Source organism: Canis lupus, chromosome 24 (genome assembly GCF_011100685.1).
Source record: "Canis lupus familiaris isolate Mischka breed German Shepherd chromosome 24, alternate assembly UU_Cfam_GSD_1.0, whole genome shotgun sequence".
Taxonomy (NCBI): domain Eukaryota; kingdom Metazoa; phylum Chordata; class Mammalia; order Carnivora; family Canidae; genus Canis; species Canis lupus.
Window position 1 is genome coordinate 32,956,548 of NC_049245.1, and position 23,052 is coordinate 32,979,599.

Sequence of the window (23,052 nt, forward strand, 5' to 3'; positions counted from 1 at the left end):
GCTAAAGGGAGGGGCGGCCGCTCGGGGGGCAGGGCCCCGGCGCCGCGCCTGGGTTCCCACCATGAACGCCAGCGGCCCGGGCTTCCCGCTCGCCTCGCTCTACGTGGGCGACCTGCACCCCGACGTGACCGAGGCCATGCTGTACGAGAAGTTCTCGCCTGCCGGCCCCATCCTGTCCATCCGCGTGTGCCGCGACGTGGCCACCCGCCGCTCGCTGGGCTACGCCTACATCAACTTCCAGCAGCCGGCGGACGGTGAGCCCCGGGGCGGGGGCGGGGGACGGACGACGGACGGACGGACGCACCGACGGACGCCGCCGCGACGCCCCCACCCACCCACAGCAGCTCGGGCCCCGCCGGCATCTCCGGCTGCTCCTGCATCTCTCATTTTGCAGCCAGGGAAACTGAGGCCCAGAGATACAGGCCCTGCCCCCGAGAGGCCCCTGAGACAGGAACGAGCAATAGGTGTGCGCCTACTGTGTGTTTTCTGGTGCTGCGTTTTACAGAGGAGAAATACTCAGGCTCAGTGAAGACAGGGCCTTGGGGTCAGGCCGACCTCGGGATTAGCAAGCCCGCAGCTGCGTGGCTTTGAGCAATTACTCAGCCATTCTGAGTTCCAGCTGCCTGTCTGAAAAACGGGGTGGTACCTGCCTTACAGAGCCCTGGGGAGGACGAGAGAGTCCACGCACCTGTGAGGATGCGGGTGATGAGTGGAGAAGCCGCCAGAGCTGGGCCTCGGGCTCGCACCTTTCCCGGCTGCAGACCTGAGTTTGCACCCAAAGTCTCCTCCACTCCAGGCCCTGAAACCAGGATTGCCTAGAGCTTGCCGGGTGGTTATGGCCCCACTTTCTTTGAGGTGGAGAGGATAAAGATGGAGCGCACCGGGTTTTGCCACCAGGGTGTGAGCTTGGCAAGGGTTCGCACTCCGCACCTCCTCTCCGCCTGTGCAGTGGGGCTATCTAAGGCTTATTCCCCAAGAGCGTGGAAGGAGTGAGCTATGTCTAGAGCATCTCCAGTATCCTTGGGTGCATCGTAAGGGCTCGATAAATGCAAACTTGAGAAAAATAATGGCAACTATAACACTGAGGCGTAAAACTCCAGAAAAAAAACAAAAGGGCTGCTCCGGCCAAATCCAAACAACGCCACTCTTACTCTGGGTCTCCTGGGTGGGTGGGAAGGTTTCCTAAAAGAGGATTTGCTGGGGTGGTTCTCCCTGTTTCCCAGCAGGTGACTGCGCTGGATTCCAGAGAGGCTTCTTTGCTTCACCCACCACTGCCTCTAACCTCTTCTGCCAAGCCCTGCACCTCTGACCTTTTGCCAGACTTCACAGATGAGACAAATTGAGCTCTGGGGAAGAGAAAGGACTTTTCCTCTTAGCTGGGAGGGAACAGGCTATTGCAGTGGCAGGGGGATGGGCATAGGCTGCTGTATGCAGACACACTACCATTTACTAAACTCCCATTGTGTGCCAAGCACAAAGTATAAGGCGCCTTACATATTTAATTTTCAGCCTGTCCAAGCACCTGGAGGTAGATAGTAAGACATGGAGATAGGGTAGTATAGTCTCATCATCCCCACTTCACGGGTGAAGAAATAAGCTCAGAGAGGTGTTCTTCCCCCAAAGCCCTAATACTTGGGATTGAATCTCAACGCTGCCTCCTGGCACCTCTGAGCTTTGATTTTTTTTTTTTTTTCCTCCCTAACTGGTGCAATTCTTTGTCTTCTGGGCCCTCCATTCCATTTTCATCTCCTCTGTGTGCTTTCAAAACTGCAGAAGACCTTGCCCCACCACTGACCCTTCCCTCTTTCTGAGCCTCAGTTTTTACTTTGTGAAGGGGGGATAGGAATCCATGCTCCCATGGCTGTTGTGAGAAGCTACATGAGACCCCAGTGGGAAGGTGGGTGGAGGGCCATGCACATTCATTCTTTCTTCGTGTCTGCCCCCGAGGCTTCAGGCTCTTCTCTCAAGTCAGACCCAGACAGTGACACTTTCTTTCCCCCTTTTTTCCCTCCCAGTGAAGCATCTCAGGGCTCAGGGAAAGAAATACCCTTACTTGCTTCTTTCTCTCCTCTTCCCATCCAGCGGAGCGGGCACTGGACACGATGAACTTTGAAGTGATCAAAGGCCAGCCCATCCGCATCATGTGGTCCCAGCGAGACCCAGGACTGCGCAAGTCGGGCGTTGGCAACATCTTCATCAAGAACCTGGAGGACTCCATTGACAACAAGGCCTTGTATGACACCTTCTCCACCTTTGGGAACATTCTCTCTTGCAAGGTGGGTGTGTCCTCTTGCCGGGGAGGGGCTGTGTCAAATAAATATTTGTGTGGCAGAGGGATCCCAAGCAGAGCCTCGCTTCACAGCCCATACGTCTGATCCATGCAGCTCCGGGGGTTGGGGGGCAGGTAGTTATTCCAGTTCTCTGGAAGGATCCATCAGAAGTCACCTGTGTATCAGTCAGCTCTTGCTGCATAAGCAACACCAAAACTTAGAGGCCGTCAACACGAAGCCTTTATTTAGCTCCTAGTTCTGCAGTTGGCATCCAGGCTCTGTTTGGCTGCGCAGTTCTGTGTCCGCTGCATTCTGTTGGCCAAAGCAAGTTGTGAGACCAGATTCAGGGAGAGAGGACAGTGGAAATGACAGGATAAAGGCATGGATGGGTACGGGAAGGCTGCTAATTAAGGCCATTAGGGCAGTCAAGCCTTGAGGCTTCCTCTGGGCCACTGAGAATTGGACAGAAGGCTGGATGTGACTCGGGCGAGTCTCCAAGGCCTCATGAGGACCCGTTGTGGTTGTGGCCCAGGTCAGATACAAGGCACACACAGTGTGCGGCCTACCTCAGGAGCTCTCAGGCTGCTGGTTGGAGACAGTGAGACTTTTGGGAAAAGCTGGAAATTGGGCTCTGGAGGGAAAGCCTAGTGAGCCATGTAGTCAGAAGCTCAGGATAGAGAACAATACCATGTGGCTGCCTGGAAAAGGTTTCTGTAGCATGATGGGAAGAGTGCTAGACCTGTATAGTCCAGCCAGCTGCTGAGCAAAGAGTCAGCACAACACAGTCGGTCAGATATAGGACTTTACTGCTGACCATCCAGGGTTCAAATCCTGCCTCTTCCACATCCTAGCAGTGTGACCTCGGGCCAGCTGTGTAACCTATCCATACCTCGGCTTCCTCTAAAAGGGGACAGTGGTAGAACTACCTTCTAGGCTTGTTGTGCATGTATGTTAAGTCTAGTCATCTTCACAACACTGAAAGGCCACCTGCCCTCCCACCTCCATTTATCATCTAAGTGATAGTTAGAATAATCAGAAACTTTGATGGCTAGTGACCTTGGATGAGTCATTTATTCCCATTTTACCCCAATCAGGCAGCTGGGGCTCAGAGGTTGAGAATTGCCTGGAGGGGCTCTAATAGCAAATAGGACCAGATAAATATGTGACCCCCTTAGCCACTGCTTGGCCTGGAGTGGGGCCCTGGTCAACATGATTTTTTTTTAAATATTTAATTTATGAGAGAGAGAGAGGCAGAGATACAGGCAGACGGAGAAGCAGGCTCCATGCAGGGAGCCTAATGTGGGACTCGATCCCAGGATCCCAGGATCATGCCCCGGGCCAAAGGCAGGTGCTAAACCACTGAGCCACCCAGGGATCCCCGTGATTAAATCTGGATGGAAGACCTGGGGCTAGAGCTGAGTGTGGAGGGACCCTGTGTGGGGCACAGAGTAAGCCCTGAGACCATAGTCATTCCTTAACCTGGCCATTCTCTTGTACCCAAACCCTCTGTTGGGTGCCCGCCCCTTCCACCTTGTCATTTTCCCCTGTGACCCAGGTGGTGTGTGACGATCACGGCTCCCGAGGCTTTGGCTTTGTCCACTTTGAGACCCACGAAGCCGCGCAGCAGGCCATCACCACCATGAACGGGATGCTGCTGAATGATCGAAAAGTGTGAGTGGTGGGGCGTGGGCACCGCCCTGCCAGGGGACAGGGCTGCCCGTCACCACTCACGGGCACCGGGCACAGAGGCACAGAGCCGCAGCCAGAACTCTGCTGGCCGCGTGACTGCCCTCAGGAGCTCCCTTTCCCTGTGCAAGAATGGGGCTGCTGATATTCCCAAGGGGATTGCTCTGAGCTATAAGGGGATTTCGAAATTCCAGTGGGAACAGCTGACGGCCAGGTCACCACTGGATTGTGATTTTTGTCTGTTTTCCAGCCTTCTTGGCTTGGCCATGAATTTTGTTCTTAAACCATTTGTGTTTTCATGGGGTTTTTGGGGGCAGGAAGGGAATCAGGCCCGAGCGTAGCCTGCTATCTTCACACGTGTGAGTTCGCCACCCCCTCTGGCTTCTCGGGTGAGCCAGCCGAGCTGCAGATGCTGGAGAGAATCCGCTCTGGCCATTCTCCTCCCCGACTTTGGAATCTGCGCCTGGACCGCCAGCCCCAAGCTCAGCACCACGGAGGGAAGGAAGGAGGCTCTGAGCTGGAAGATGGACGCAATGAGAATACGTTGTCCAGAGCATCTCAGGGGAGGCTCCAATCAACGAAGCTGAGCCTTGGCGGGCCTTCCTCTGTTCTCAGAAGGATGTGATCTTTGTTAGCTACGGATCGCCGGGTTCATCTTTGCCGTTCTGTGTTCTTTAATTTTTAGTGCCAGCTATGACTTGTTTGCGCTAAGTGTGTGATAGACACCATCGAGTCTTTCTTATGTTTTCTTCTTAATCTAGGATATTCTCCTAGATGTGTGTACATGAACTTGGAAATTATGATTTTGAAAATTTAATAGTTTTCAGTCCCTGCTTTCTCCCCATAGTAACTCTGGTGTGGATCATGTCTGATTCTCTCACCACTGCTTCCCTGGTACATCTAGGACCTGTTAAATGAATAAGCAAATGCCTGTGATTGGAGTTTCATCTCCGTTTTTTTTTTTGTTGTTGTTGTTGTTTTTTTAAGTAAAAAAAATGGGGCTTGAACTTACTGCCCTGAGGCCAAGGGTCACCCGCTCCACTGACTGAGCCAGCCAGGCACCCTTAATCCACAGTTTTATAGGAATGAACACTGAGGCTCAGAGAGGTTAAGTAACTTGCCCAGGGTCACACCGCTAGGCAACTGCAGAGTGAGAATTCAGGTCCTCATCTGTATGACTGTCCAGTTCACTCTTGCCCTTCTCTCCTGTGCACTCAGCTGTATATAGGAGTTCCTGTGCATGTGTCACAGGAATGAATGAAATCTTCTTAACCTATGCCAGAACATAGAATCCTGGCTGTTGGAAGTGATCTGGCCTTGGAAGTGTTCCATCTAAAGAGTCTTGCCCTGCCCAGTCTCCTGATGAGGGATACAGGGGCCTTAGAGGCTGGCCGCAATTGACCCAAGTGACCCAGGTTGCTGGGTGGGATGGGGGTGGCTGATGGCTGGCAGCTGCCTACCCCGTCCTGTGTCCACAGCTTCGTGGGCCATTTCAAGTCTCGACGGGAGCGGGAAGCGGAGCTGGGAGCTCGGGCCATGGAATTCACCAACATTTATGTGAAGAACCTCCATGTGGATGTGGATGAGCAGGGCCTGCAGGACCTCTTCTCCCGGTTTGGTGGGCGTATTCCCCAAGGGAAGTGGGGATCACTTTGTCTTCTCTCCCCAGGTTGGGCTGGGAGGAGGGGCCTTTCTGGGCTTCCTGAGGAGTTGGGGGAAGCACTGAGGAGTCTAAAGCCACACTGGGGGGGAAGGGAAGGGCACATCTTGGGGCCTCCCAAACTCCCCTTTGAGCCAGGTTGGCCCTTCCCAGGAAAGATGCTGAGTGTGAAGGTGATGAGGGATGACAGCGGCCACTCTCGGGGCTTCGGCTTTGTCAACTTTCAGAAGCATGAGGAAGCCCAGAAGGTAGGAGTCTCCCCACGGCTCTGTTTCACGGAGGAGTACCATGCCAGCACTAGGAAGAAAGGAGATCAGGAACAGAGGGCTCCAGCTGCCATAGAAAAGAAGAATGTCACTCCCCAGCCTGGGCCCACACCATTCAGGGCCCTTCCCACCTGTGGCAAAGGCAGAAAGTTTTAGCCTCCTTTGGTTGCTTCCAAGCCCTAGGACTGACTGCTTTTCATAGATTCTTGCCACACATGGGAGGTAGAGGGGCATCTGAGATAGCCACTGCCCTCTTCTTGAATTGATGGGGATTGAGGCTGGGGAGGGGAAGTGCTAGGTTTTTCTTTGCTCTCAGGTCTTTGCAGATGCTGTTTCTCAAAACCTTTCCCTTCTCTTGCTCTTTAGATTAGCACTGCCCAATAGAAATATAATGGGAGCCACATGTGAGATTTAACATAGTCACATTAAAAAGGGTAAAAAAAAAACCCTATTTTAATAATGTTTCATTCAACTTAACATACTTAAATCCCTCTAATGTGTACTCAATATAAAAATTGAGATATTTTACATTCCCCTCTTTCAGTATTAATTCTTTGAAATCTGGTGCTCCTAGCACATGTCAACTCAGACAAGCCATATTCCAAGTGCTCAATAGCTACATGTGGCTAGTGATCACCATGTTGGACAGTGTGGCTTTAGACTACTTATTGCTTACCCTGTGGGTTTCTGCTTATACTTTCCCTCCTCCAAGAAGCCTCTCCAGTCCTCATGCTTCTGGTGAGGTGCCCCTCTGCCTCTTTCCATCAGTAACACAGATCTCCATGTATAGGACTGAGGGTAGAGACTGGATCTCGTTTCACTGCTAAGTCTCTAGTGTTGCACCTGCCAGTAGGTACCGGATACTTATTGGCTGAACAAGTGAATGGAACAAGGTCTCATGGTGACAGAGCTCGAGTAATGTTTTCCCATTTGGCTTCCCACCCTAAAGCTCTTTCCCAAGCTGCTGCCCCCTTAAGACCATTGGACATGGGGGATTTCAGCTCACTGTGGATTCTGGCTAGAAATCTGACCCAGTGCCTTCTTGATAGCAGCCACTTCTCACAGAGCGCTTATCACGAGCCAAGCACTGTGCTAATCGCTGCATACACTCTCCTCTCTGCTCCCCTAGGGTGGACTCAACAGTTATTACCAGGTGTCACAAGGTTATAGCTGGTAAGAGGCAACACTGGGATAGAACCAGCTCTTTCTGACTATGAAGTTTTGCTCTTAAGTGAATGGCCCCTTTGAAAAGATGACCTGTTATGTATCATTGGACAAATCCCACCCTCTCGCTAGGCTTTGGTTTTCTCAACTGTGAAATGATGAGTTGGAGTAGGTGGGTGAAGCTTCAGAGGTCCATAGACTCCAAGGTCTTACTTACATTACTTCGGTAATGACTTGTTTACTTTCTGGAGTGTAAATTTGTTTTACAGTGTTGTATTAGTTTCAAGTGTACAATATAGTCATTCAACAATTCCAACACACCTTGATGTTTATAACCACATTACTTACAATAGCCAAATTGTGGAATCAGCCCAAAATGTCCATCAAGTGACAAATGGATAAAGAAGATGTGGGGTGTGTGTGCATGCATATGTGTGTGTGTGTATATATACTTATACACATTGGAATATTACTCAAAAAAGAATGAACTCTTGTTAAATAGGTGATGGGGATTGAGGATTGCACTTGATGAGCACCTGCTGTTGTATGGAAGTGTTGAATCACTATATTGTACACCTGAAACTAATATTACACTGTGTTAACTAACCTATTTCACCTACCCCACCCCCTCCCCTCTGCTAACCATCAGTTCTCTACAATGAAATGTCTGTTTCTTGGTTTGCCTCCCTCTCTTTTTTCCCCCTTCTCTCATTTGTTTTCTTAAACTCCACCTACATTACGGAATTAAATCATGTGATCTTCATCTTTCTCTAACTATTTTGCTTAGCATTATATTTTCTAGCTCCATCCGTGTCCTTGAAATGGCAAGCTTTCATTCTTTTTTGTGGCTGAATAATCAAAACTGTAGTCATCAAAACAGTATGGTACTAGCACAAAAACAGACACATAGATCAATGGAACAGAATAGAAAACCCAGGCAGTGATCTTTTAAGACTGTTGTAGAAATAGCAGTTCTTGGGGCCTGAGAGTTTATTTACATGGATTTGCATATTTAGGTAGGGAAGCACCATTATATGAAAATATTTAAACCAACTAGTTGACTGCATAAAAAGTCAGTTCCCCCTTAGTTTAAGCCCCATGTTTGGACATAGAGCTTACTTTAAAAAGTCCCCTTTCAAACATTTCTCCTCATCAATGCTAGTGTCTACTCCTGACTATTGAGCTGATACACAAGTCTACCGTTTGCCGATTTTTTTTTTCAGGTAAGTCCATCTAAATTCAGTTCACGTGCATTAAGAGAAGTTGCACATCTTGTAGAAGATGTAGGGTTTTGTGCATTCACAGCCACTGATAATTTAGAATGTGGCAGTCTTAGGGCAGCTAACTGAAGAAATGAAAAAGGAAAAAGGGTTAAGGCATGTTTCTTAAAAATGAAAGCCCTCATAGTTAGCAAAACAGAATCTTTCTGCTGTGAAATCCAACATGAAGTGAAGGCTGTTAATTATGCACTTGTGCCATTTTGAAAGAATTCTGCTTGCTTAGATAATCAGGGAGTTAAGAACCTAAATGTGAAATATGGGAAACTTTGCTTATTTCAATTTTTTAAAATAGAGCTTCCATCAAATTTTTTATTTTTTTAAGATTTTTATTTATTCATGAGACAGAGAGAGACACAGGCAGAGGGAAAGCAGGCTCCCTGTAAGGAGCCTGATGTGGGACTCGATTCCAGGATCCCGGGATCATGACCTGAGTCAAAGGTGGCTGCTCAATCACTGAGCCACCCAGGTGCCCCCAGATTTTTTAAATCTATGGCTTACTCTGAGATTTTGTGGGCTTCATCCTGGTACTAATTCTTCTCAGCGAACAAGACTGGCCTAGGTTGCAGTTGGCCCCCTTGAGGCCTGGACGCTAGGACTGAGAGGCCAGGGCCACGTGGCGGCGGGGGGTGGTGGTTACTGAGGACTCTGGCCCCTTCCTTGCCCAGGCTGTGATGGACATGAATGGGAAGGAGGTGAGCGGGCGGCTGCTGTACGTGGGCCGGGCCCAGAAGCGGGTAGAACGGCAGAGTGAGCTGAAGCGCAGGTTTGAGCAGCTGAAGCAGGATCGGCTGACCCGTTACCAGGTGACAGATCCCCGGTGACAGCTGCTGCTGTGTGAGAGTGTCTGGAGGGGAGGGGACTGGATGTGAAGCCTCCCTCCAGCAATCCCACTTCTGGGAACTTGGCTTTAGAGGTTTTGGGGGGCTGCAGCTTCCAGGTGATGGGCATGCTGAGTGATGGGGGCATGGGTGCCATGCAAGACTGGAAACAGCAGGCTTGGTGGCCAGGGCTTCCAGGCCCCTGATGGCCCCCGATGGCCCCCGACGGCCCCGACACAAGGCAGCCTGGGGCTTGGAATAGGGGGGGACACACCCAGAAATAACCTTTCTTTCTAGGGTGTGAATCTGTATGTTAAGAACCTGGATGACTCCATCGATGACGAAAAGCTGAGAAAAGAGTTTTCTCCCTACGGAGTGATCACCAGTGCTAAGGTAAGGGCTGAGGGCACCTACGGGGCTAGAGAGACTGCACCTCCTGTCCTTCTGCTGCCTGCACACCCCTCTCTCCCTCGTGGCTTCCAGGGAGTTGGAGCTGAGCTACTCCTTTTAGAATTTGGAAGGCTATGTCTAACCCCACCCCACCCTCACTGGAGCTTGGTGTCCATCTGCAGCCTTGTCTGCTCTGGAGGGGCAGAGTCTGGAAGTCCAGTCCTAGCCACACAGCTCGACTCATCAGGGGTCACTGTAACCTTGGTTCATTCAACAAGCATTTATTGAGTGCCTACTGTATGCCAGATTCTAGAAATTCATGTCTCAGAATGCCCACTAACTTTTGGTGTCTTCTGGACCTCAGTTTCCCCATTTGGAAAATGAGAGGGTTGGGTTCTTCCCCTTTTACTTAGCACGTACCATGTGCCCTGCCCACTTAGACCTGAAATGTGATGATTGGCAGTTCTACTCAGTAGCTCTGTGACCTCTCACCAGTGTCTTCTGAACTGCCTATGTCTCTACCTCTCTCTGTGTCTCTCATTAATAAATAAATAAAATGTTTAAAAAATCCCCTGGAAGCTCTTAAAGATAGGCACCTGGGTCAGACAAATCAAATGACAATCTCAGAGTAGGGCCTGGGCATTTTATTTTAAAAGCTCCTCAGGTGATTTTCAGATCACCCTGTGTTCACTCATGCCATGCTTAAGTACCTTCTGCCCTACCAGGCCCTCTGGGAAGCATAGAACAACAGTTAGATGTGGTTCTTGCCTTTGAGTAGCTTATAGTCAAGTGGAGAAGTCTGATACATCACCAACTCCAGTTTATTGTTAGGTGTTTGTGTAGTGTAGTGGGAGTACTGGAGGCAGAGCTGCGGTAGCTCAGGAGAACAGGAAGGAGGGCTTCCTGTAAGAAGTGGCAATGGGGATCCCTGGGTGGCGCAGCGGTTTGGCGCCTGCCTTTGGCCCAGGGCGCGATCCTGGAGATCCGGGATCGAATCCCACATCAGGCTCCCGGTGCATGGAGCCTGCTTCTCCCTCTGCCTGTGTCTCTGCCTCTCTCTCTCTCACTGTGTGCCTATCATGAATAAATTAAAAAAAAAAAAAAAAAGAAGTGGCAATGGCAGGGATCCCTGGGTGGCGCAGCGGTTTAGCGCCTGCCTTTGGCCCAGGGCGCGATCCTGGAGATCCGGGATCGAATCCCACGTTGGGCTCCCGGTGCGTGGAGCCTGCTTCTCCCTCTGCCTGTGTCTCTGCCTCTCTCTCTCTCACTGTGTGCCTATCATAAATAAATAAAAATAAAAAAAATAAAAGTCTGTTTAAAAAAAAAAAAAGAAGTGGCAATGGCAGAAGCATTTGGCTTAGCTGTGAGCAGGTAGGAAGCTGCAGATGGGAATGAGGAAGTTTTCAAAGACATCAGTGTGAGTGGTAGGGCTGGAGACCAGCACATGTGATGTGATGTGATGGTTGCTCTTGGGAAGTGGTCTAGAAGTTCTTTTGCCTATTAATCCAATTTTATGTTTTTTATTTTTAAATTTTTTTTAGATTTTATTTGGCAGGGAGATCACAAGCAGTGGGAGAGACAGGCAGAGAGAAGGGCAGGCAGAGGGAGAAGTAGGCTCCCCACAGGGTAGGGAGCCCAATGACTCGGAGCTTAATCCCAGGACTCTGGGATCATGACCTGAGCTGAAGGCAGACGCTTAACCAACTGAGCCACCCAGGTACCCTTGAATCCGTTTTTTTTTTTTTTTTACTTATTTATTCACAAGAGACACACAGAGAGAGGCAGAGACATAGGCAGAGGGAGGAGAAGCAGGCTCCATGCAGGGAGCCTGATGTGGGACTTGATTCTGGGACCCTAGGATCACACCCTGAGCTGAGGGCAGATGCTCAACCACTGAGCCACCCAGGTGTCCCTTGAATCCACTTTGGGTTTTTTTTTTTTTTTGCTTTTTTTTTTTTTAAGATTTATTTATTCATGAGAGGCACATACAGAGAGGCAGAGACACAGGCAGAGGGAGGAGCAGGCTCCATGCAGGGAACCCGATGTGGGACTCAATCTCGGGACCCCAGGATCATGCCCTGAGCTAAAGGCAGACACATAACCGCTGAGCCACCCAGGCATCCCTGAATCCAGTTTTAAATGTCCTTCAAGAAGCCTGGTGTTTAGGGAAAAGGCTCTAACAATTTTTGAATTAAGGACCTTTGAAAAAATTACGATGGAGCTATAGGACATGTAAATAAACCTCAGTAAATTTGCTTAAGCATCATAAAAAAGCTGTAGGCCCTCTTTCCCAGCAAATCTATATTTTATGTAGTATTGTGGTTGAAAACTGGGATGTTGAAATTAGTTAGAACTAGGTCCCAGTCCTACATTAACTTGCTATAGAATCTGAGGGAAGTGACTTTGCCTTTTGGATTCTCTTTACCCATCTGTAAAATGGGAGCAACATTCCCTACCGTAGAGGTATCCTGAGCACCAAAGAGCCTGCATGTATAGCACCTGCTCATAATAAGTTGTGAAATAGTGATCTTATTATTTACACATTGTGTCTGGTTTCTGGAGATTCGCCAACCTCCTTGAGGACCCCTTGAGTGAAGGGAATTGTAAAAAGCTGGGTCACTCAGAGTTGTGTTACTGTCTTGTTAATTGATCAATTAGGTTATAAAGTGCGGATTTTATGTAAGCTTACATATTTATATGATTTTGCTTGTGTATAAAATACAGTGATTATGAAAGCAAGTTAAGGCATAGAAAATGCTAATAATGCTATCACATTCATAGTAAGCTGCATAAATGTATTTTATCATTATTTACTACCTAACAGAAGTTCTCATTAACTTGTTCAGACAATACTTTTGTGCCAAGAAAATTGGGCTGATGAAAGCCTATAGATTCCTTCCGAGAATATTTTTCAACTCATAAAAGAAAATTCAGAGGATTACAGAAAAACAACTATGTGGAAACATAATTATCAAAATACTTAGGTGACAGCAGTAGGTGCTTCATTGTTGTATCCAGCTATATGATCTAGGGACATAGCGATTAGCATAAATGATATTTTGAGGGCAGCAGTAATTAACGTGATAGGAAAATATTTTCTTCTGACAAAATCGCAAGCACAGGCAAGACTCCCCTATTTTTGTCGTCTGTTTTCACATCAGCAGTCCCTTCTATTGTGACTACAAAGAGGCCATTGTTTTTTCCCATCTGAATTCACAGACCCCCTGACTTCTATCCACTGGCCTCCTTGAGGGGATCTGTGAACTCTTAGGCCCCCTTGTGAATGGGTAGCAAAGTGCAGTTTGAAAATCAGTGATGTAGATAGAACATGAGCTCTTTTTTTTTAAAGATTTTATTTGACAGAATGAGAGAACATGGGTAGGTGGAACAGCAGGCAGAAGGAGGAGAAGCAGGCTCCCCACTGAGCAGGGAGCCCAATGCAGGACTTGATTCCAGGACTCTGGGATCATGACCTAAGCTGAAGGAAGATGCTTAACCCACTGAGCCACCCAGACGCCCCAGAACATAAACTCTTACTAGAGCAGATTTAAAAAGTATGTCAGTTCAAATCCAAATGTGTGAGCCAGGCCAGTGTCTTGACCCCAAAAAAGATTATGAACCATAAATGCAATGTGGATTGAATCCTGGAAGAGAAAAATAATATTAGAAAAATTAGTGAAAGCTGAATGAGACCTGCAGTTCAGTTAATGGTATTGTGGCTAATAATTAATAGTATTGTCCCAATGGAAACGTCGTAGTTTTGACACATACACCTTGTTCACATTGGGATGAGCTGGCTGACAGTCACTCCATATTATTTTTTGCAACTTTTCTATACATAAAGTTATTCCAAAATAAAAAAGGTTATTTAGATTACAAAGCTAAGAACCTCTTGCCCAGACTCCTAAAGAGCTTGGCTCAGTGCCTTGTAGAGGCAGTGGATGTTTTCCAGAACACTACATTGGGTTTGAATCCTGGCTGATGTGTGTCCACAGGCTGGGTGACCCTGGACAAGTCACTTTATTTTTTTTTTAGTTGTAATAAGGATTTTTATTTCTACCACAGAGGAAATTGATAGACTAAATTGATAGGCACCAAAAATATAAATTTAAATCCTTTTTATATTCCACACAAATCTACCTTTTAATTGGAATCTCTAGGAAACAAATCCTTAGGAGTATTTTTTTTCTCTAATTCTCAAATGAGCCAAAGAATCGTATGGGTAGTTTAAAAAAGAGAGTAGTCAAAATGCAAATTTTCATTACAGCGACCTCAAATGAAGTGTTTAAGATTATGGTTCTGGCTAAAGAACCCTGCCCTGTTCTTAGATCTTTAACCATCCTGAAACTGTCCCCTTACTTCATCATAGCCTGTGTGATGAAGGCCGATTCTATTTAAAGCAGCTTTCCATCACAGCTTAGGAAAATCATTTAAGAAAGAAAATGTACAGATAAAAATCCTGAAATGCAGCTGTTCCCACGGACTCTGGGGAATGTCTTGTTGAACAGGGAGCAGCCCCCGCTTAGCTAGTAGCCTGGTCTCAGCCAAGTCACTCTTGGCTGAGCCCCACTTCTGATGCCTGTGAAGTGGGAATGGGGTGTGCCCCCTGCCCCAGTTCAGATGGTGGTACCTATGAAGTGAGAAGGCATATCTGGCATGCAGTGGGCCTCAGTCAATGTTGGGTGTGGGCGGTTTCTCCTGGACCTGCTCAGTGCCAGGCTGGGCCCCCAGAAGTGGGGCAGGAGGGAGAGATGGGGAGCACAGCGCCCAGGAGTCTTCCTTCCCTACCCCCAGCAGCCCTTGTCTTGTCTTGCTTTTAGGTGATGACAGAGGGTGGCCACAGCAAGGGGTTTGGCTTTGTGTGTTTTTCCTCTCCAGAAGAGGCGACAAAGGCCGTGACAGAGATGAATGGGCGCATTTTGGGCACCAAGCCTCTGTACGTGGCACTGGCCCAGCGCAAAGAGGAGCGGAAGGCCATCTTGACCAACCAGTACATGCAGCGCCTCTCTACTGTGCGGGCCCTGGGCGGCCCCCTCTTGGGCTCCTTCCACCAGCCCACCAGCTACTTCTTGCCCTCTGTGCCCCAGGTGATGACCTGCCTGCACCCTCCCACACTCCTTCCCTGACAGCCAGGCAGAGCGGGAGGACAGCTTCACGGGGAGATGTGGGTTCTTGGCGTGTTTCTGCTGGAAACTTGACAGGCCGCCTTTTAAAAATTTTTTTTGTTTTTATTTTTTAAGATTTTACTTATTCATGAGAGACACAGAGAAAGAGGCAGAGACACAGGCAGAGGGAGAAGCAGTCTCCCCATGGGGAGCCTGATGCAGGACTTGATCCCAGGACCCTGGGATTGCAACCTGAGCCGAAGGTAGATGCTCAACCATTGAGCCACCCAGGTGCCCCAACAGGCAGGCCGTTTTAACCCCAGCTGTAAAAGGAGGGGTAAGAGTGTGGCTGTCAGACAGCCCTTCCCCACCAGGGAGGTATTTGTGTTATGCTAAAAAACAAACAAACAAACAAACAAAAACAACTCTCTCTGGTCAAAAGAATTTTTTTTTTTTTTTTTTTTGGTCAAAAGAATTTGAAGAAATAATGCATTAAATGAAAGGAGCCTAGCTTTTTTTTTTTTTTTTTTTTTTTTTTACGATTTTATTTATTTAGTCGAGAGAGAGAGAGAGAGAGAAAGAGAGAGAGAGAGGCAGAGACACAGGCAGAGGGAGAAGCAGGCTCCATGCCAGGAGCCCGACGTGGGACTCGATCCTGGGTCTCTAGGATCAGGCCCTGGGCTGAAGGCGGCGCTAAGCCGCTGAGCCCCCCGGGCTGCCCCAGCCTGGCTTTCGATGCTGTCGTGCACCTCCTGCACACACCGTTCTGGCCTAGCATGCCGGGATGCATGACGACTTCCCCAAACCAGCAGAGAGCGAGTGGCATTTCCGCAGCTTGCAGGGCCCTGGCTTGTGGGCTGCCCGCCAGCCTCTCTGCCGGGGGTCATGTTCTGAGGAGCACAGCTTGGGAAGGGAGCTCCCAGGACTTGGAGGAAGTAGGAAGGTGTCGGCCCTGGGCCACTCCTGGGATGGATGCACCTGCTCCCTTTAGCAGGAGCTTTGGCTGGCACAGGTCCGAGCAGGCGTGTGCCCATTTGATGCCACTCTCGGGCTGCCGGCTCTGCTGAGGGGCAAGGATTGAACCTGAGACCCTGGAGGGTTCAGGGCTGACGGACAGACAGCCTGAGCTGGGCAGCGGGGGCTTCATCCCAGCTCGTGGGGCCTCACACTGGTCCCTAGAGGGGGCAGTGGAATTCCGGCAGGGGAGTCCGGGAGGGGGTGGCTTTCTCACCTGCTGCGGACCCCAGCAGCTGGCCTTCTCCCTCACAGCCTCCGGCCCAGGCTGCGTACTATGCCTCCGGCCTCCCCATGCAGCCCACCCCCAGGTGGACGGCCCCGCCTCCGAGACCCTCCTGTGAGTGCCCCCCACTCTGAATCCTCAGCCTGGCAGGTGGCAGGTGGGCGGGCCCCTGGGGCAGTGTGCAGCCTGGGGCTGCGAACAGAGGCTTTGGGGGCGAGCCTGGCTCTGCTGCTTCTCGGGTCTTAACTCGGGGGTGGGGGTCACTTCACCTCCAGTTTCCTCTTCTGAATGAGGCGTATAGAAAGCACCAAGCAGTGCCAAACTGGCAAAAGGCTTGCGCGGGTCGCCGTTCTCCAGGTTAGCTCCCAAGGCTTGTCTGCTCTGTGACCGTCAGGAGGCACCCCTGTGGCCCGCTTGCTGATGGACACCCCCTCCAGGAGCGGAGCTTGCCCTGACTTGAAGCGTCCTGGGGGCCCAGTGGGGTGATCATGGCACCTGTGCCTCCTGGGGCTCTGGGTGGAAACAAGTTGGCTTTGTAACTGTAGATTTCCACACGTTCCCCTTCCCTGGAGTCTGGGTCTGCCTGACTAGGTGAACGCACTCATCTTTTTGCTGAGAACGTTCGAGTTCCCCCTCGCCATTCCCTGTCTCCCCCTGGCACCTTCAGGGTGCAGTGTGCCACTCGGATCGCCCTGCCCCTGCCCCGCCAACCTTTCTCTCCATGTTCTCTGTGCCACAAGCCACCTACCCTCCAGCTGCCTCAGTGGTCCGGCCACCAGCCATGTCGCGGCGCCCCCCGGCCCAGGTCAGCAGTGTCAGGCAGGCCTCTACCCAGGTGCCACCCCCGGTGCCCCACACCCAAAGAGTGGGTGAGTGTGGGCGGGGCCAAGAGGAATGGGTGTGTGAGGAGGGTGGGGCAGGGGCTTGGTGCTGGGTTGGCACAGGTGGGGGCGGGGGGAGGGTCAGTACTGGCCTCCACCGTGACCTTGTCCTTTGCCCTCTTGGAGAGCAGAGCTGACTTTGGAGGCTGCATGGCATAGCAGTTAGTGTGCGGACCCTAGAGTCCCACCGACCCTGTTCCTGTGGCCAGCTCGCTCTGTGGCCTTGCTAACTACTGGGTCTGATCATCTCTTCTTTTTAAAAAATTTTTTTTTAATTTATTTTTATTTTTATTTATTGGAGTTCAATTTGCCAACATATAGCATAACACTCAGTGCTCATCCCGCCAAGTGCCCCCCTCAGTGCCCATCACCCAGTCACCCCAACCCCCTGCCCCACTTCCCCTTCTACTACCCCTTGTTCATTTCCCAGAGTTAGGAGTCTCTCCTGTTTTGTCACCCTCTCTGATATTTTCGTTCATTTTCTCTCCTTCCCCTTTATTCCCTTTCACTAATTTTTATATTCCCCAAATGAATGAGACCATACACTGTTTGTCCTTCTCCGATTGACTTATTTCACTCAGCACAATACCCTCCAGGTGCCTCCACGTTGAAGCAAATGGTGGGTATTTGTCGTTTCTAATGGCTGAGGAATATTCCATTGTATACATAAACCACGTCTTCTTTATCCATTCATCTTTTGATGGACACCGAGGCTCCTTCCACAGTTTGGCTATTGTGGACATTGCTGCTAGAAACATCGGGGTGCCGGTGTCCCGGCGTTTCACTGCATCTGTATCTTTGGGGTAAATCCCCAGCAGTGCAATTGCTGGGTTGTAGGGTGATCACCTCTTCTTTAGGGATGCAAAGAGTGCTCCCATCTTGTCGTGCAGGTGTATGAGATTGCACATGCCGGGGCTTAGCCTCAGCTTAGAACCTTAGCAAGCACTGTAGCAGCCGTGAACAAGGTGGTAGATTTGGGCCGTAAGGCACACACCTCTTCATTCGGCAGATGTTTGTACATGTGTGTGCCAGCCTCACAGCTGGCGCTGGGATTCCATGTGAATGCTCATCTTTAGGCTTTGTGGCTTTAGATCGCTGTCAGGCCCCAATTCCCCTGCTTATCTCTTACAGCCAACATTGGTACCCAGACCACAGGAGCCAGCGGGGTGGGATATTCTACACCAGGTGGGCCTCTCCTGACACACAGATATCCCTCAGCGACACACAACCATGGGGTAAGGCCGGCCTGACTGCCCTCTAGTCTGGGCTCCAGGGGGCTTGGCTCAGAATTGTGGCTATGGCATTGGCCCTCTCTGGGACCTTGTTTTTTCTTTTCTTGATCTGTGAAGTTTCACTTACTGACGTGTACAATCAAGAAACAATCACCCTTACTAACAGAAGGAGGCTAAGGGCCAAGATCACATTTGGTTTATTAATTATTGATTTGCTCTGCCTGGGTTATTAGCAAAATTAATCTGGATTTTTTTTTCTTTTTTTTTTTTTTTTTTTTTTTAGTATTCAGCAGTGAGCAGCATGGAAAAATATTCTAGAAATATGCTAAATATTGAAGGGATATGATTAATATATAAAATTGAAAATATCTACTGTAATTAAGTTAAAAAGTTATGTATTTATCTCCCCTCCCCCTGTCCAAGTCTCAAACTTGGCATCATTATATCCCGTCTAGAATTTCAGTGTGTATACTTCAAACTCTTCTTTGCAGAAAGGAACAGGAGAAGTCTTTAAGCAGCCAAATGCTTTTAAAGTTACCATAATGTGGAAAGGTCAGAGATATGCTGGGGATGTGGCCATAAAGCTACATGATAAAAAGTGCAGTACTTGGCACAAAGTGAAGAGTAACGTGTGACTTTCATTTGGCAACGTTCAGGCAGGGGCCTTTTTATAGGTTCTTGGCACCACAGAAGGCATCTGAATTAGAGCGTGTCTGGCCCACTGTACCCCTGCTAGGGATGTGATCCCACCCAATTGTCCATACTTTGCCCCCTGCCCCCTCTTCCAGAGCCTTCTGGGGGGCCTATGCTCACCTGACAGGGTAAGTGTTTTGGGGCCCTGCCTGTCTGTGGTGGCTAAGGGATGTGTCCCCGGCCCCATGTGCAGGTCCAGGAGCCTGCCGTGCGCATCCTGGGACAGGAGCCCCTGACCGCGTCCATGCTGGCTGCTGCACCGCTGCACGAGCAAAAGCAGATGATTGGTGAGTGGCTGGTCCCCCTACTTTGGAGCCAGAAGTGGGGTGCTGAGAGTTGGCCAGCCCGGTGGGTAAAAGTCTGGGTGGAGATCAGCCCGGCGGACAAGGTCCAGCTTTGCCGCTGACCAACCTGGTGGGTGACCTTGCTCGGGTCGCCTCTGCTCTCTCGGCCTCCCTCCGTCTCTTGTATTAAAACACTGGTCAGGACAGCAGAGCTGTTCAGAGCCCCTGACAGGCTCGAGAGATCTCAGCTGTGGGGAGATCTGGGGCTGGGAGTAAGGGGATGTGGTCTTGGGTTCTGCCGCTGGATGTTGCAGATCCTCACCTCCTGAACAGGAAGAGGCTGTCACCCCATGGGGTCCACCTCCCAGCGCCCACTGCAGGGAGAAGGCAAGAAATAAATGTGCCGTGGGCAAATACACGCTCCCCGCTGGGCTGCGAGTTTCCTGTCATTCACCCCGAGCCCAGTGTCTATGGCAGGCCCTGCCAGAGGATGCCACTAACTGTCCAGTGAATGAACAGGTTTGCTCCTGGTTGGCAGGTTCCTTCCTTCGTGGCCGCCAAGATTTCCAGAACCTCTCTGAAGGCTCTCTGAAGGCCCCTCATTGCCACCACCCTGTTTCCTCAGCTCATTTGGGGTCTCGCCACTTCCCAGGAAATTCTGCATGGGCTTAATGGAGGCAGAAGGCTCTGTTAGCAGTTCCCTGTAAACCCCTTCACTTTCTTTGGGAAAACCCCTCCCACTCAAGCCACCCCAGCCCCCCAGCCTGGCTAGACCCTCCTTACATTGCCGAAGTGGGCTGACCACCCATGCTAGACCCTGTCACTAGAAGTGCCTGATGGGGGTAGGTGAATTCGTCTTACATATGTGGCTCCCCTGCCTCCGGCCCCAAAAAAGTCTAGTTCAGCATTAGCCTGTCTTGGTTAGAATCTCAGTGTGTATGGTGGAACTATTTCTTGCAAAATGAACAAGAGTTGTCTTTAAACACCGAGTTTGTGTCAGACTCTGTATACGTTACTTCATGTAGAACATCAAATTTGATTCTTCAAATTAGCTCTGAAGCAGAGTTTGCTCTGCGTACTTAACAGAAAGAGGCTCTCAGTGAGGCCAAGGGACACAGCCTAGAAGGAGCAGTTCTGGGACGACCCCCCAGATGCCTCAGCCCTCCTTTCCACAGTAACCCCCACCCCCACCCCGGGCTGCTGGGATATCGGCCAGGTGTTCCGTACAGGTGAGCGTCTGTACCCCCTGATCTACAACACCCACACCCAGCTGGCCGGCAAGATCACAGGCATGCTGCTAGAGATCGACAACTCGGAGCTTCTGCTCATGCTGGAGTCCCCAGAGTCCCTCAATGCCAAGGTGGGCTGGGGCCTGGGTGGCAGGGCGCCCTGCGAGGCCAGGAGGGCTCGTCACCAGGACCTCTCCTAGATGAGCCAGTGCACTGTGGCTTGGACGTTTACCTTTTGGCGAATGCTGGCCAGTACTTGCTGGGTCTTTGAGTGGGAGAAGGCCTTGGCGTTGGCTGTTTCAGCCCTTCCAGATTCCCTCTCTGCAGCTCCGTGCCACGAGAGTTGGGTTCAAGGAGCTGTGTTCTGAGTATCGGGTTGAGATGCTCCCAGCTGTCCAGCAGCATACATCGGTCTTGAGAAGGTGGCCGTGGGGTTTCTGTCAGGGGCGCTAGCAAGCAGCAACGCTATGGAGGGAGGGGACTTCTAGCACCTAGCAGGGTTAGGCAGCAGGAGGCTAGGGCTCTGCTGGGACCCTGCTGGGCAGCTGCCCTAACCCGCCTCCAACACTCACATCCCACAGGTGGAGGAGGCTTTGGCAGTGCTGCAGGCACACCAGGCCACAGAGCTGGCGAAAGTGAATGTGCTCTGAAACCAGGTGGGTGGCTGGGGTCGGCCAGACGGAGACAGAAGCAGTGGAGCCCAAGAGGAGCTGGAAAGAACCAGTTAGGGGCTGATAGTCAGAAACCCGTTGAGAACCACAGAATCGTGTGTCGCTGGCTTTCTCTGAGGCACCAAGGAGTCTGGGGGAAGCTGTAAGGATCAAGGGCAGGACAGACTGTGTGATTAGAATGAATGTTGACCATCGTGCCAAGCGCAGGTGTTCTCTTGCCGGCGGCCCTGCCTGACCCCCCTGGGAATAGGCTGGTCCCTGGGCACTGCCTGGCTTTACTCCCCTTGCCGGAAGGCCTGGCTTAGCCCACTCTACCTTCTTAGCTGAAGGCCGGTATCTGCTAGATGTTAGAAACATTTACGCCTATCCTTTCGTCTCCAGAAAATGGAATCCACCCTTCCTTGGCTGACAAGAGAATGGCGTTTCCTGCCAAGCTTGGCTCTCCGTCCCTGTGAACCATAACTTATTTTCCAATTGGGCTCTATCTGGACTTGAGCTCTGTATGTGGAAGGAAGGCTGGTTACCCCGCCAGCCTATCACCTTTTCCTTTGTGCATTAAAAGTGCTGCAAACTCTGTCTTGTCTCCCAGGAGGCCTTCTTGTGTCTGAGGGAGGTGGGGAAGAGCAAAGGGTGGGCTTGACTTGGTGGAGGGTTTGGCTGGAAGAGCAACCCAAAGAGTGAAGTCTATAGAAGGTGTGTACACCAGAGTGGGACGGCCAGGATGGGAGTAGGGCCGCTTGTAACTGCCCCACAGGAGCAGACCCCACCCACCCAGCAGTGGTGCAGAGTGTCACTCACTGGCAGTCATCACCCAGCACCCAGAGAAGGAACTAAAGCCTATAGGTGCCCACATCTGAGGCACATGGAGGTTTCTGGACACCTGGCTTGAGTACCAGCGGTGCAGGTATACACGTCAGAACAGCAACTGCTTCTAGGCTCTGGGATGGCTGATTGAGGGATTGTATGATGTAATTATAAAGGAACCCACATAGAACAACTTTAGGATACCTTCCCAGGTCATGATTTTACCTTCTATGTTTTCATTAGTAAATCAAGATGCTTGCCTTCTAGACCTTGAAAAGTCATTCAATCGTGAATGGACGTCACCACTGAACTTAAATCAGGTAAGAGTCATGTCTAAGGGTGGGGGATAAAAGGGGTACAGCTCCCCACTTTGGTCCCTAGGCCATACACATGGGTCTGCCTGTGAACCCTAAAATCTGCTTAGCTTGGAGGTCGGTGGTTGCTCACAGTGCAGAGATGCATCCCTCCGAGGTCAGAAGCAGTGTGCTAACAGCTGAATGGCGCTCAGTACTAGGTGATGGGGAGCAAAGGGACAATGAAATCCCTCTGCTCGGAGAGTCCTCAAATTGCTTGCTGCTCCATTAAGGGGAGAACAGTTTAACTGGGACACAGCCCAGGAAAGGGTGGCAGCCCTTAATTCTGGTCAAATCCTAAAGTGCTGTCCACCCTCCTTGCCATGTCTTATGAACTTGAGCAGCACTTTCTGGTCCAGGTCCTTGCCCCCTCCTCCTAGCTTTACAAACCGCTGTTGTGGCTGCTTGGATTGCCTTCCGCCTTCTTCACCAGTCTAACTCCCACACTGGAATTCCATGCAAGCCAATGTCCTCAGGGACCCCTTCTCCAAGCGTCCCACCCCACACGGGGCAGGGAAAGCACTCTGATGATTAAGCAGGCTGCATCTTGTTCCTGGGACTGTCCGATCACCTTCTCCACTGCCCACCAGAGCCTCAGCCCTCTGAGAGCAGGGACCGTGTCTGGTTACTGTGATTTCCCCACTAGACAGAGCCTGACCCATGCAGACATTCCAGGAAGTCTGTTCAACGAGTGCATAAATGCTCAATAAGCAGCAGCTTTTTATTACCGCTAAGTTCCAAACCCAAAGCTGAAAAAACAAACGTTAAATTAAGTACAGCAAACCTTTATGTACCAGAAAGATGTTTAATACAATACCTTTAAATAACACAGTTCAACAAAGTCAGTTTTGTTCAAATTAACTTCACGTTACAAAGAACCAAGAAGCGTGGAGGGAACCACTGCTGAGGTCAAAATAAGTCCCTGCCCAGACTGGAAGGACACGGACTTCAAGGCCTCTCTCCATCCCACCTTCGGGAGCGGCCACACCTCTGGACGCTTAACACCGGTTAGGCACCTCCATGCAG

General features: G+C 50.4%; 1 protein-coding gene across 2 annotated transcripts; it reads left to right on the forward strand.

The window, feature by feature from the left end:
• The first annotated feature begins 24 nt into the window (after positions 1–24).
• Positions 25–21,386, forward strand: PABPC1L (poly(A) binding protein cytoplasmic 1 like). 2 transcript variants are annotated; one of them, XM_038572427.1, is made up of 15 exons: positions 25–254; positions 2,083–2,276; positions 3,826–3,941; positions 5,435–5,574; positions 5,770–5,864; positions 8,992–9,129; positions 9,442–9,537; positions 14,355–14,621; positions 15,909–15,993; positions 16,620–16,748; positions 17,892–17,995; positions 18,879–18,972; positions 20,199–20,329; positions 20,780–20,854; positions 21,251–21,386. In XM_038572427.1, exons 1-14 carry the CDS (start codon positions 62–64, stop codon positions 20,846–20,848), a joined length of 1,851 nt encoding a protein of 616 aa, XP_038428355.1. In that variant the 5' UTR covers positions 25–61; the 3' UTR covers positions 20,849–20,854; positions 21,251–21,386. The 2 variants fall into 2 exon arrangements, with proteins under 2 accessions (XP_038428355.1, XP_038428354.1); XM_038572426.1 differs by lacking the exons at positions 15,909–15,993; positions 16,620–16,748; positions 17,892–17,995; ... (2 more) ...; positions 20,780–20,854; positions 21,251–21,386 and having other exon boundaries at positions 14,413–14,512.
• The last annotated feature ends 1,666 nt before the right edge of the window (positions 21,387–23,052 follow it).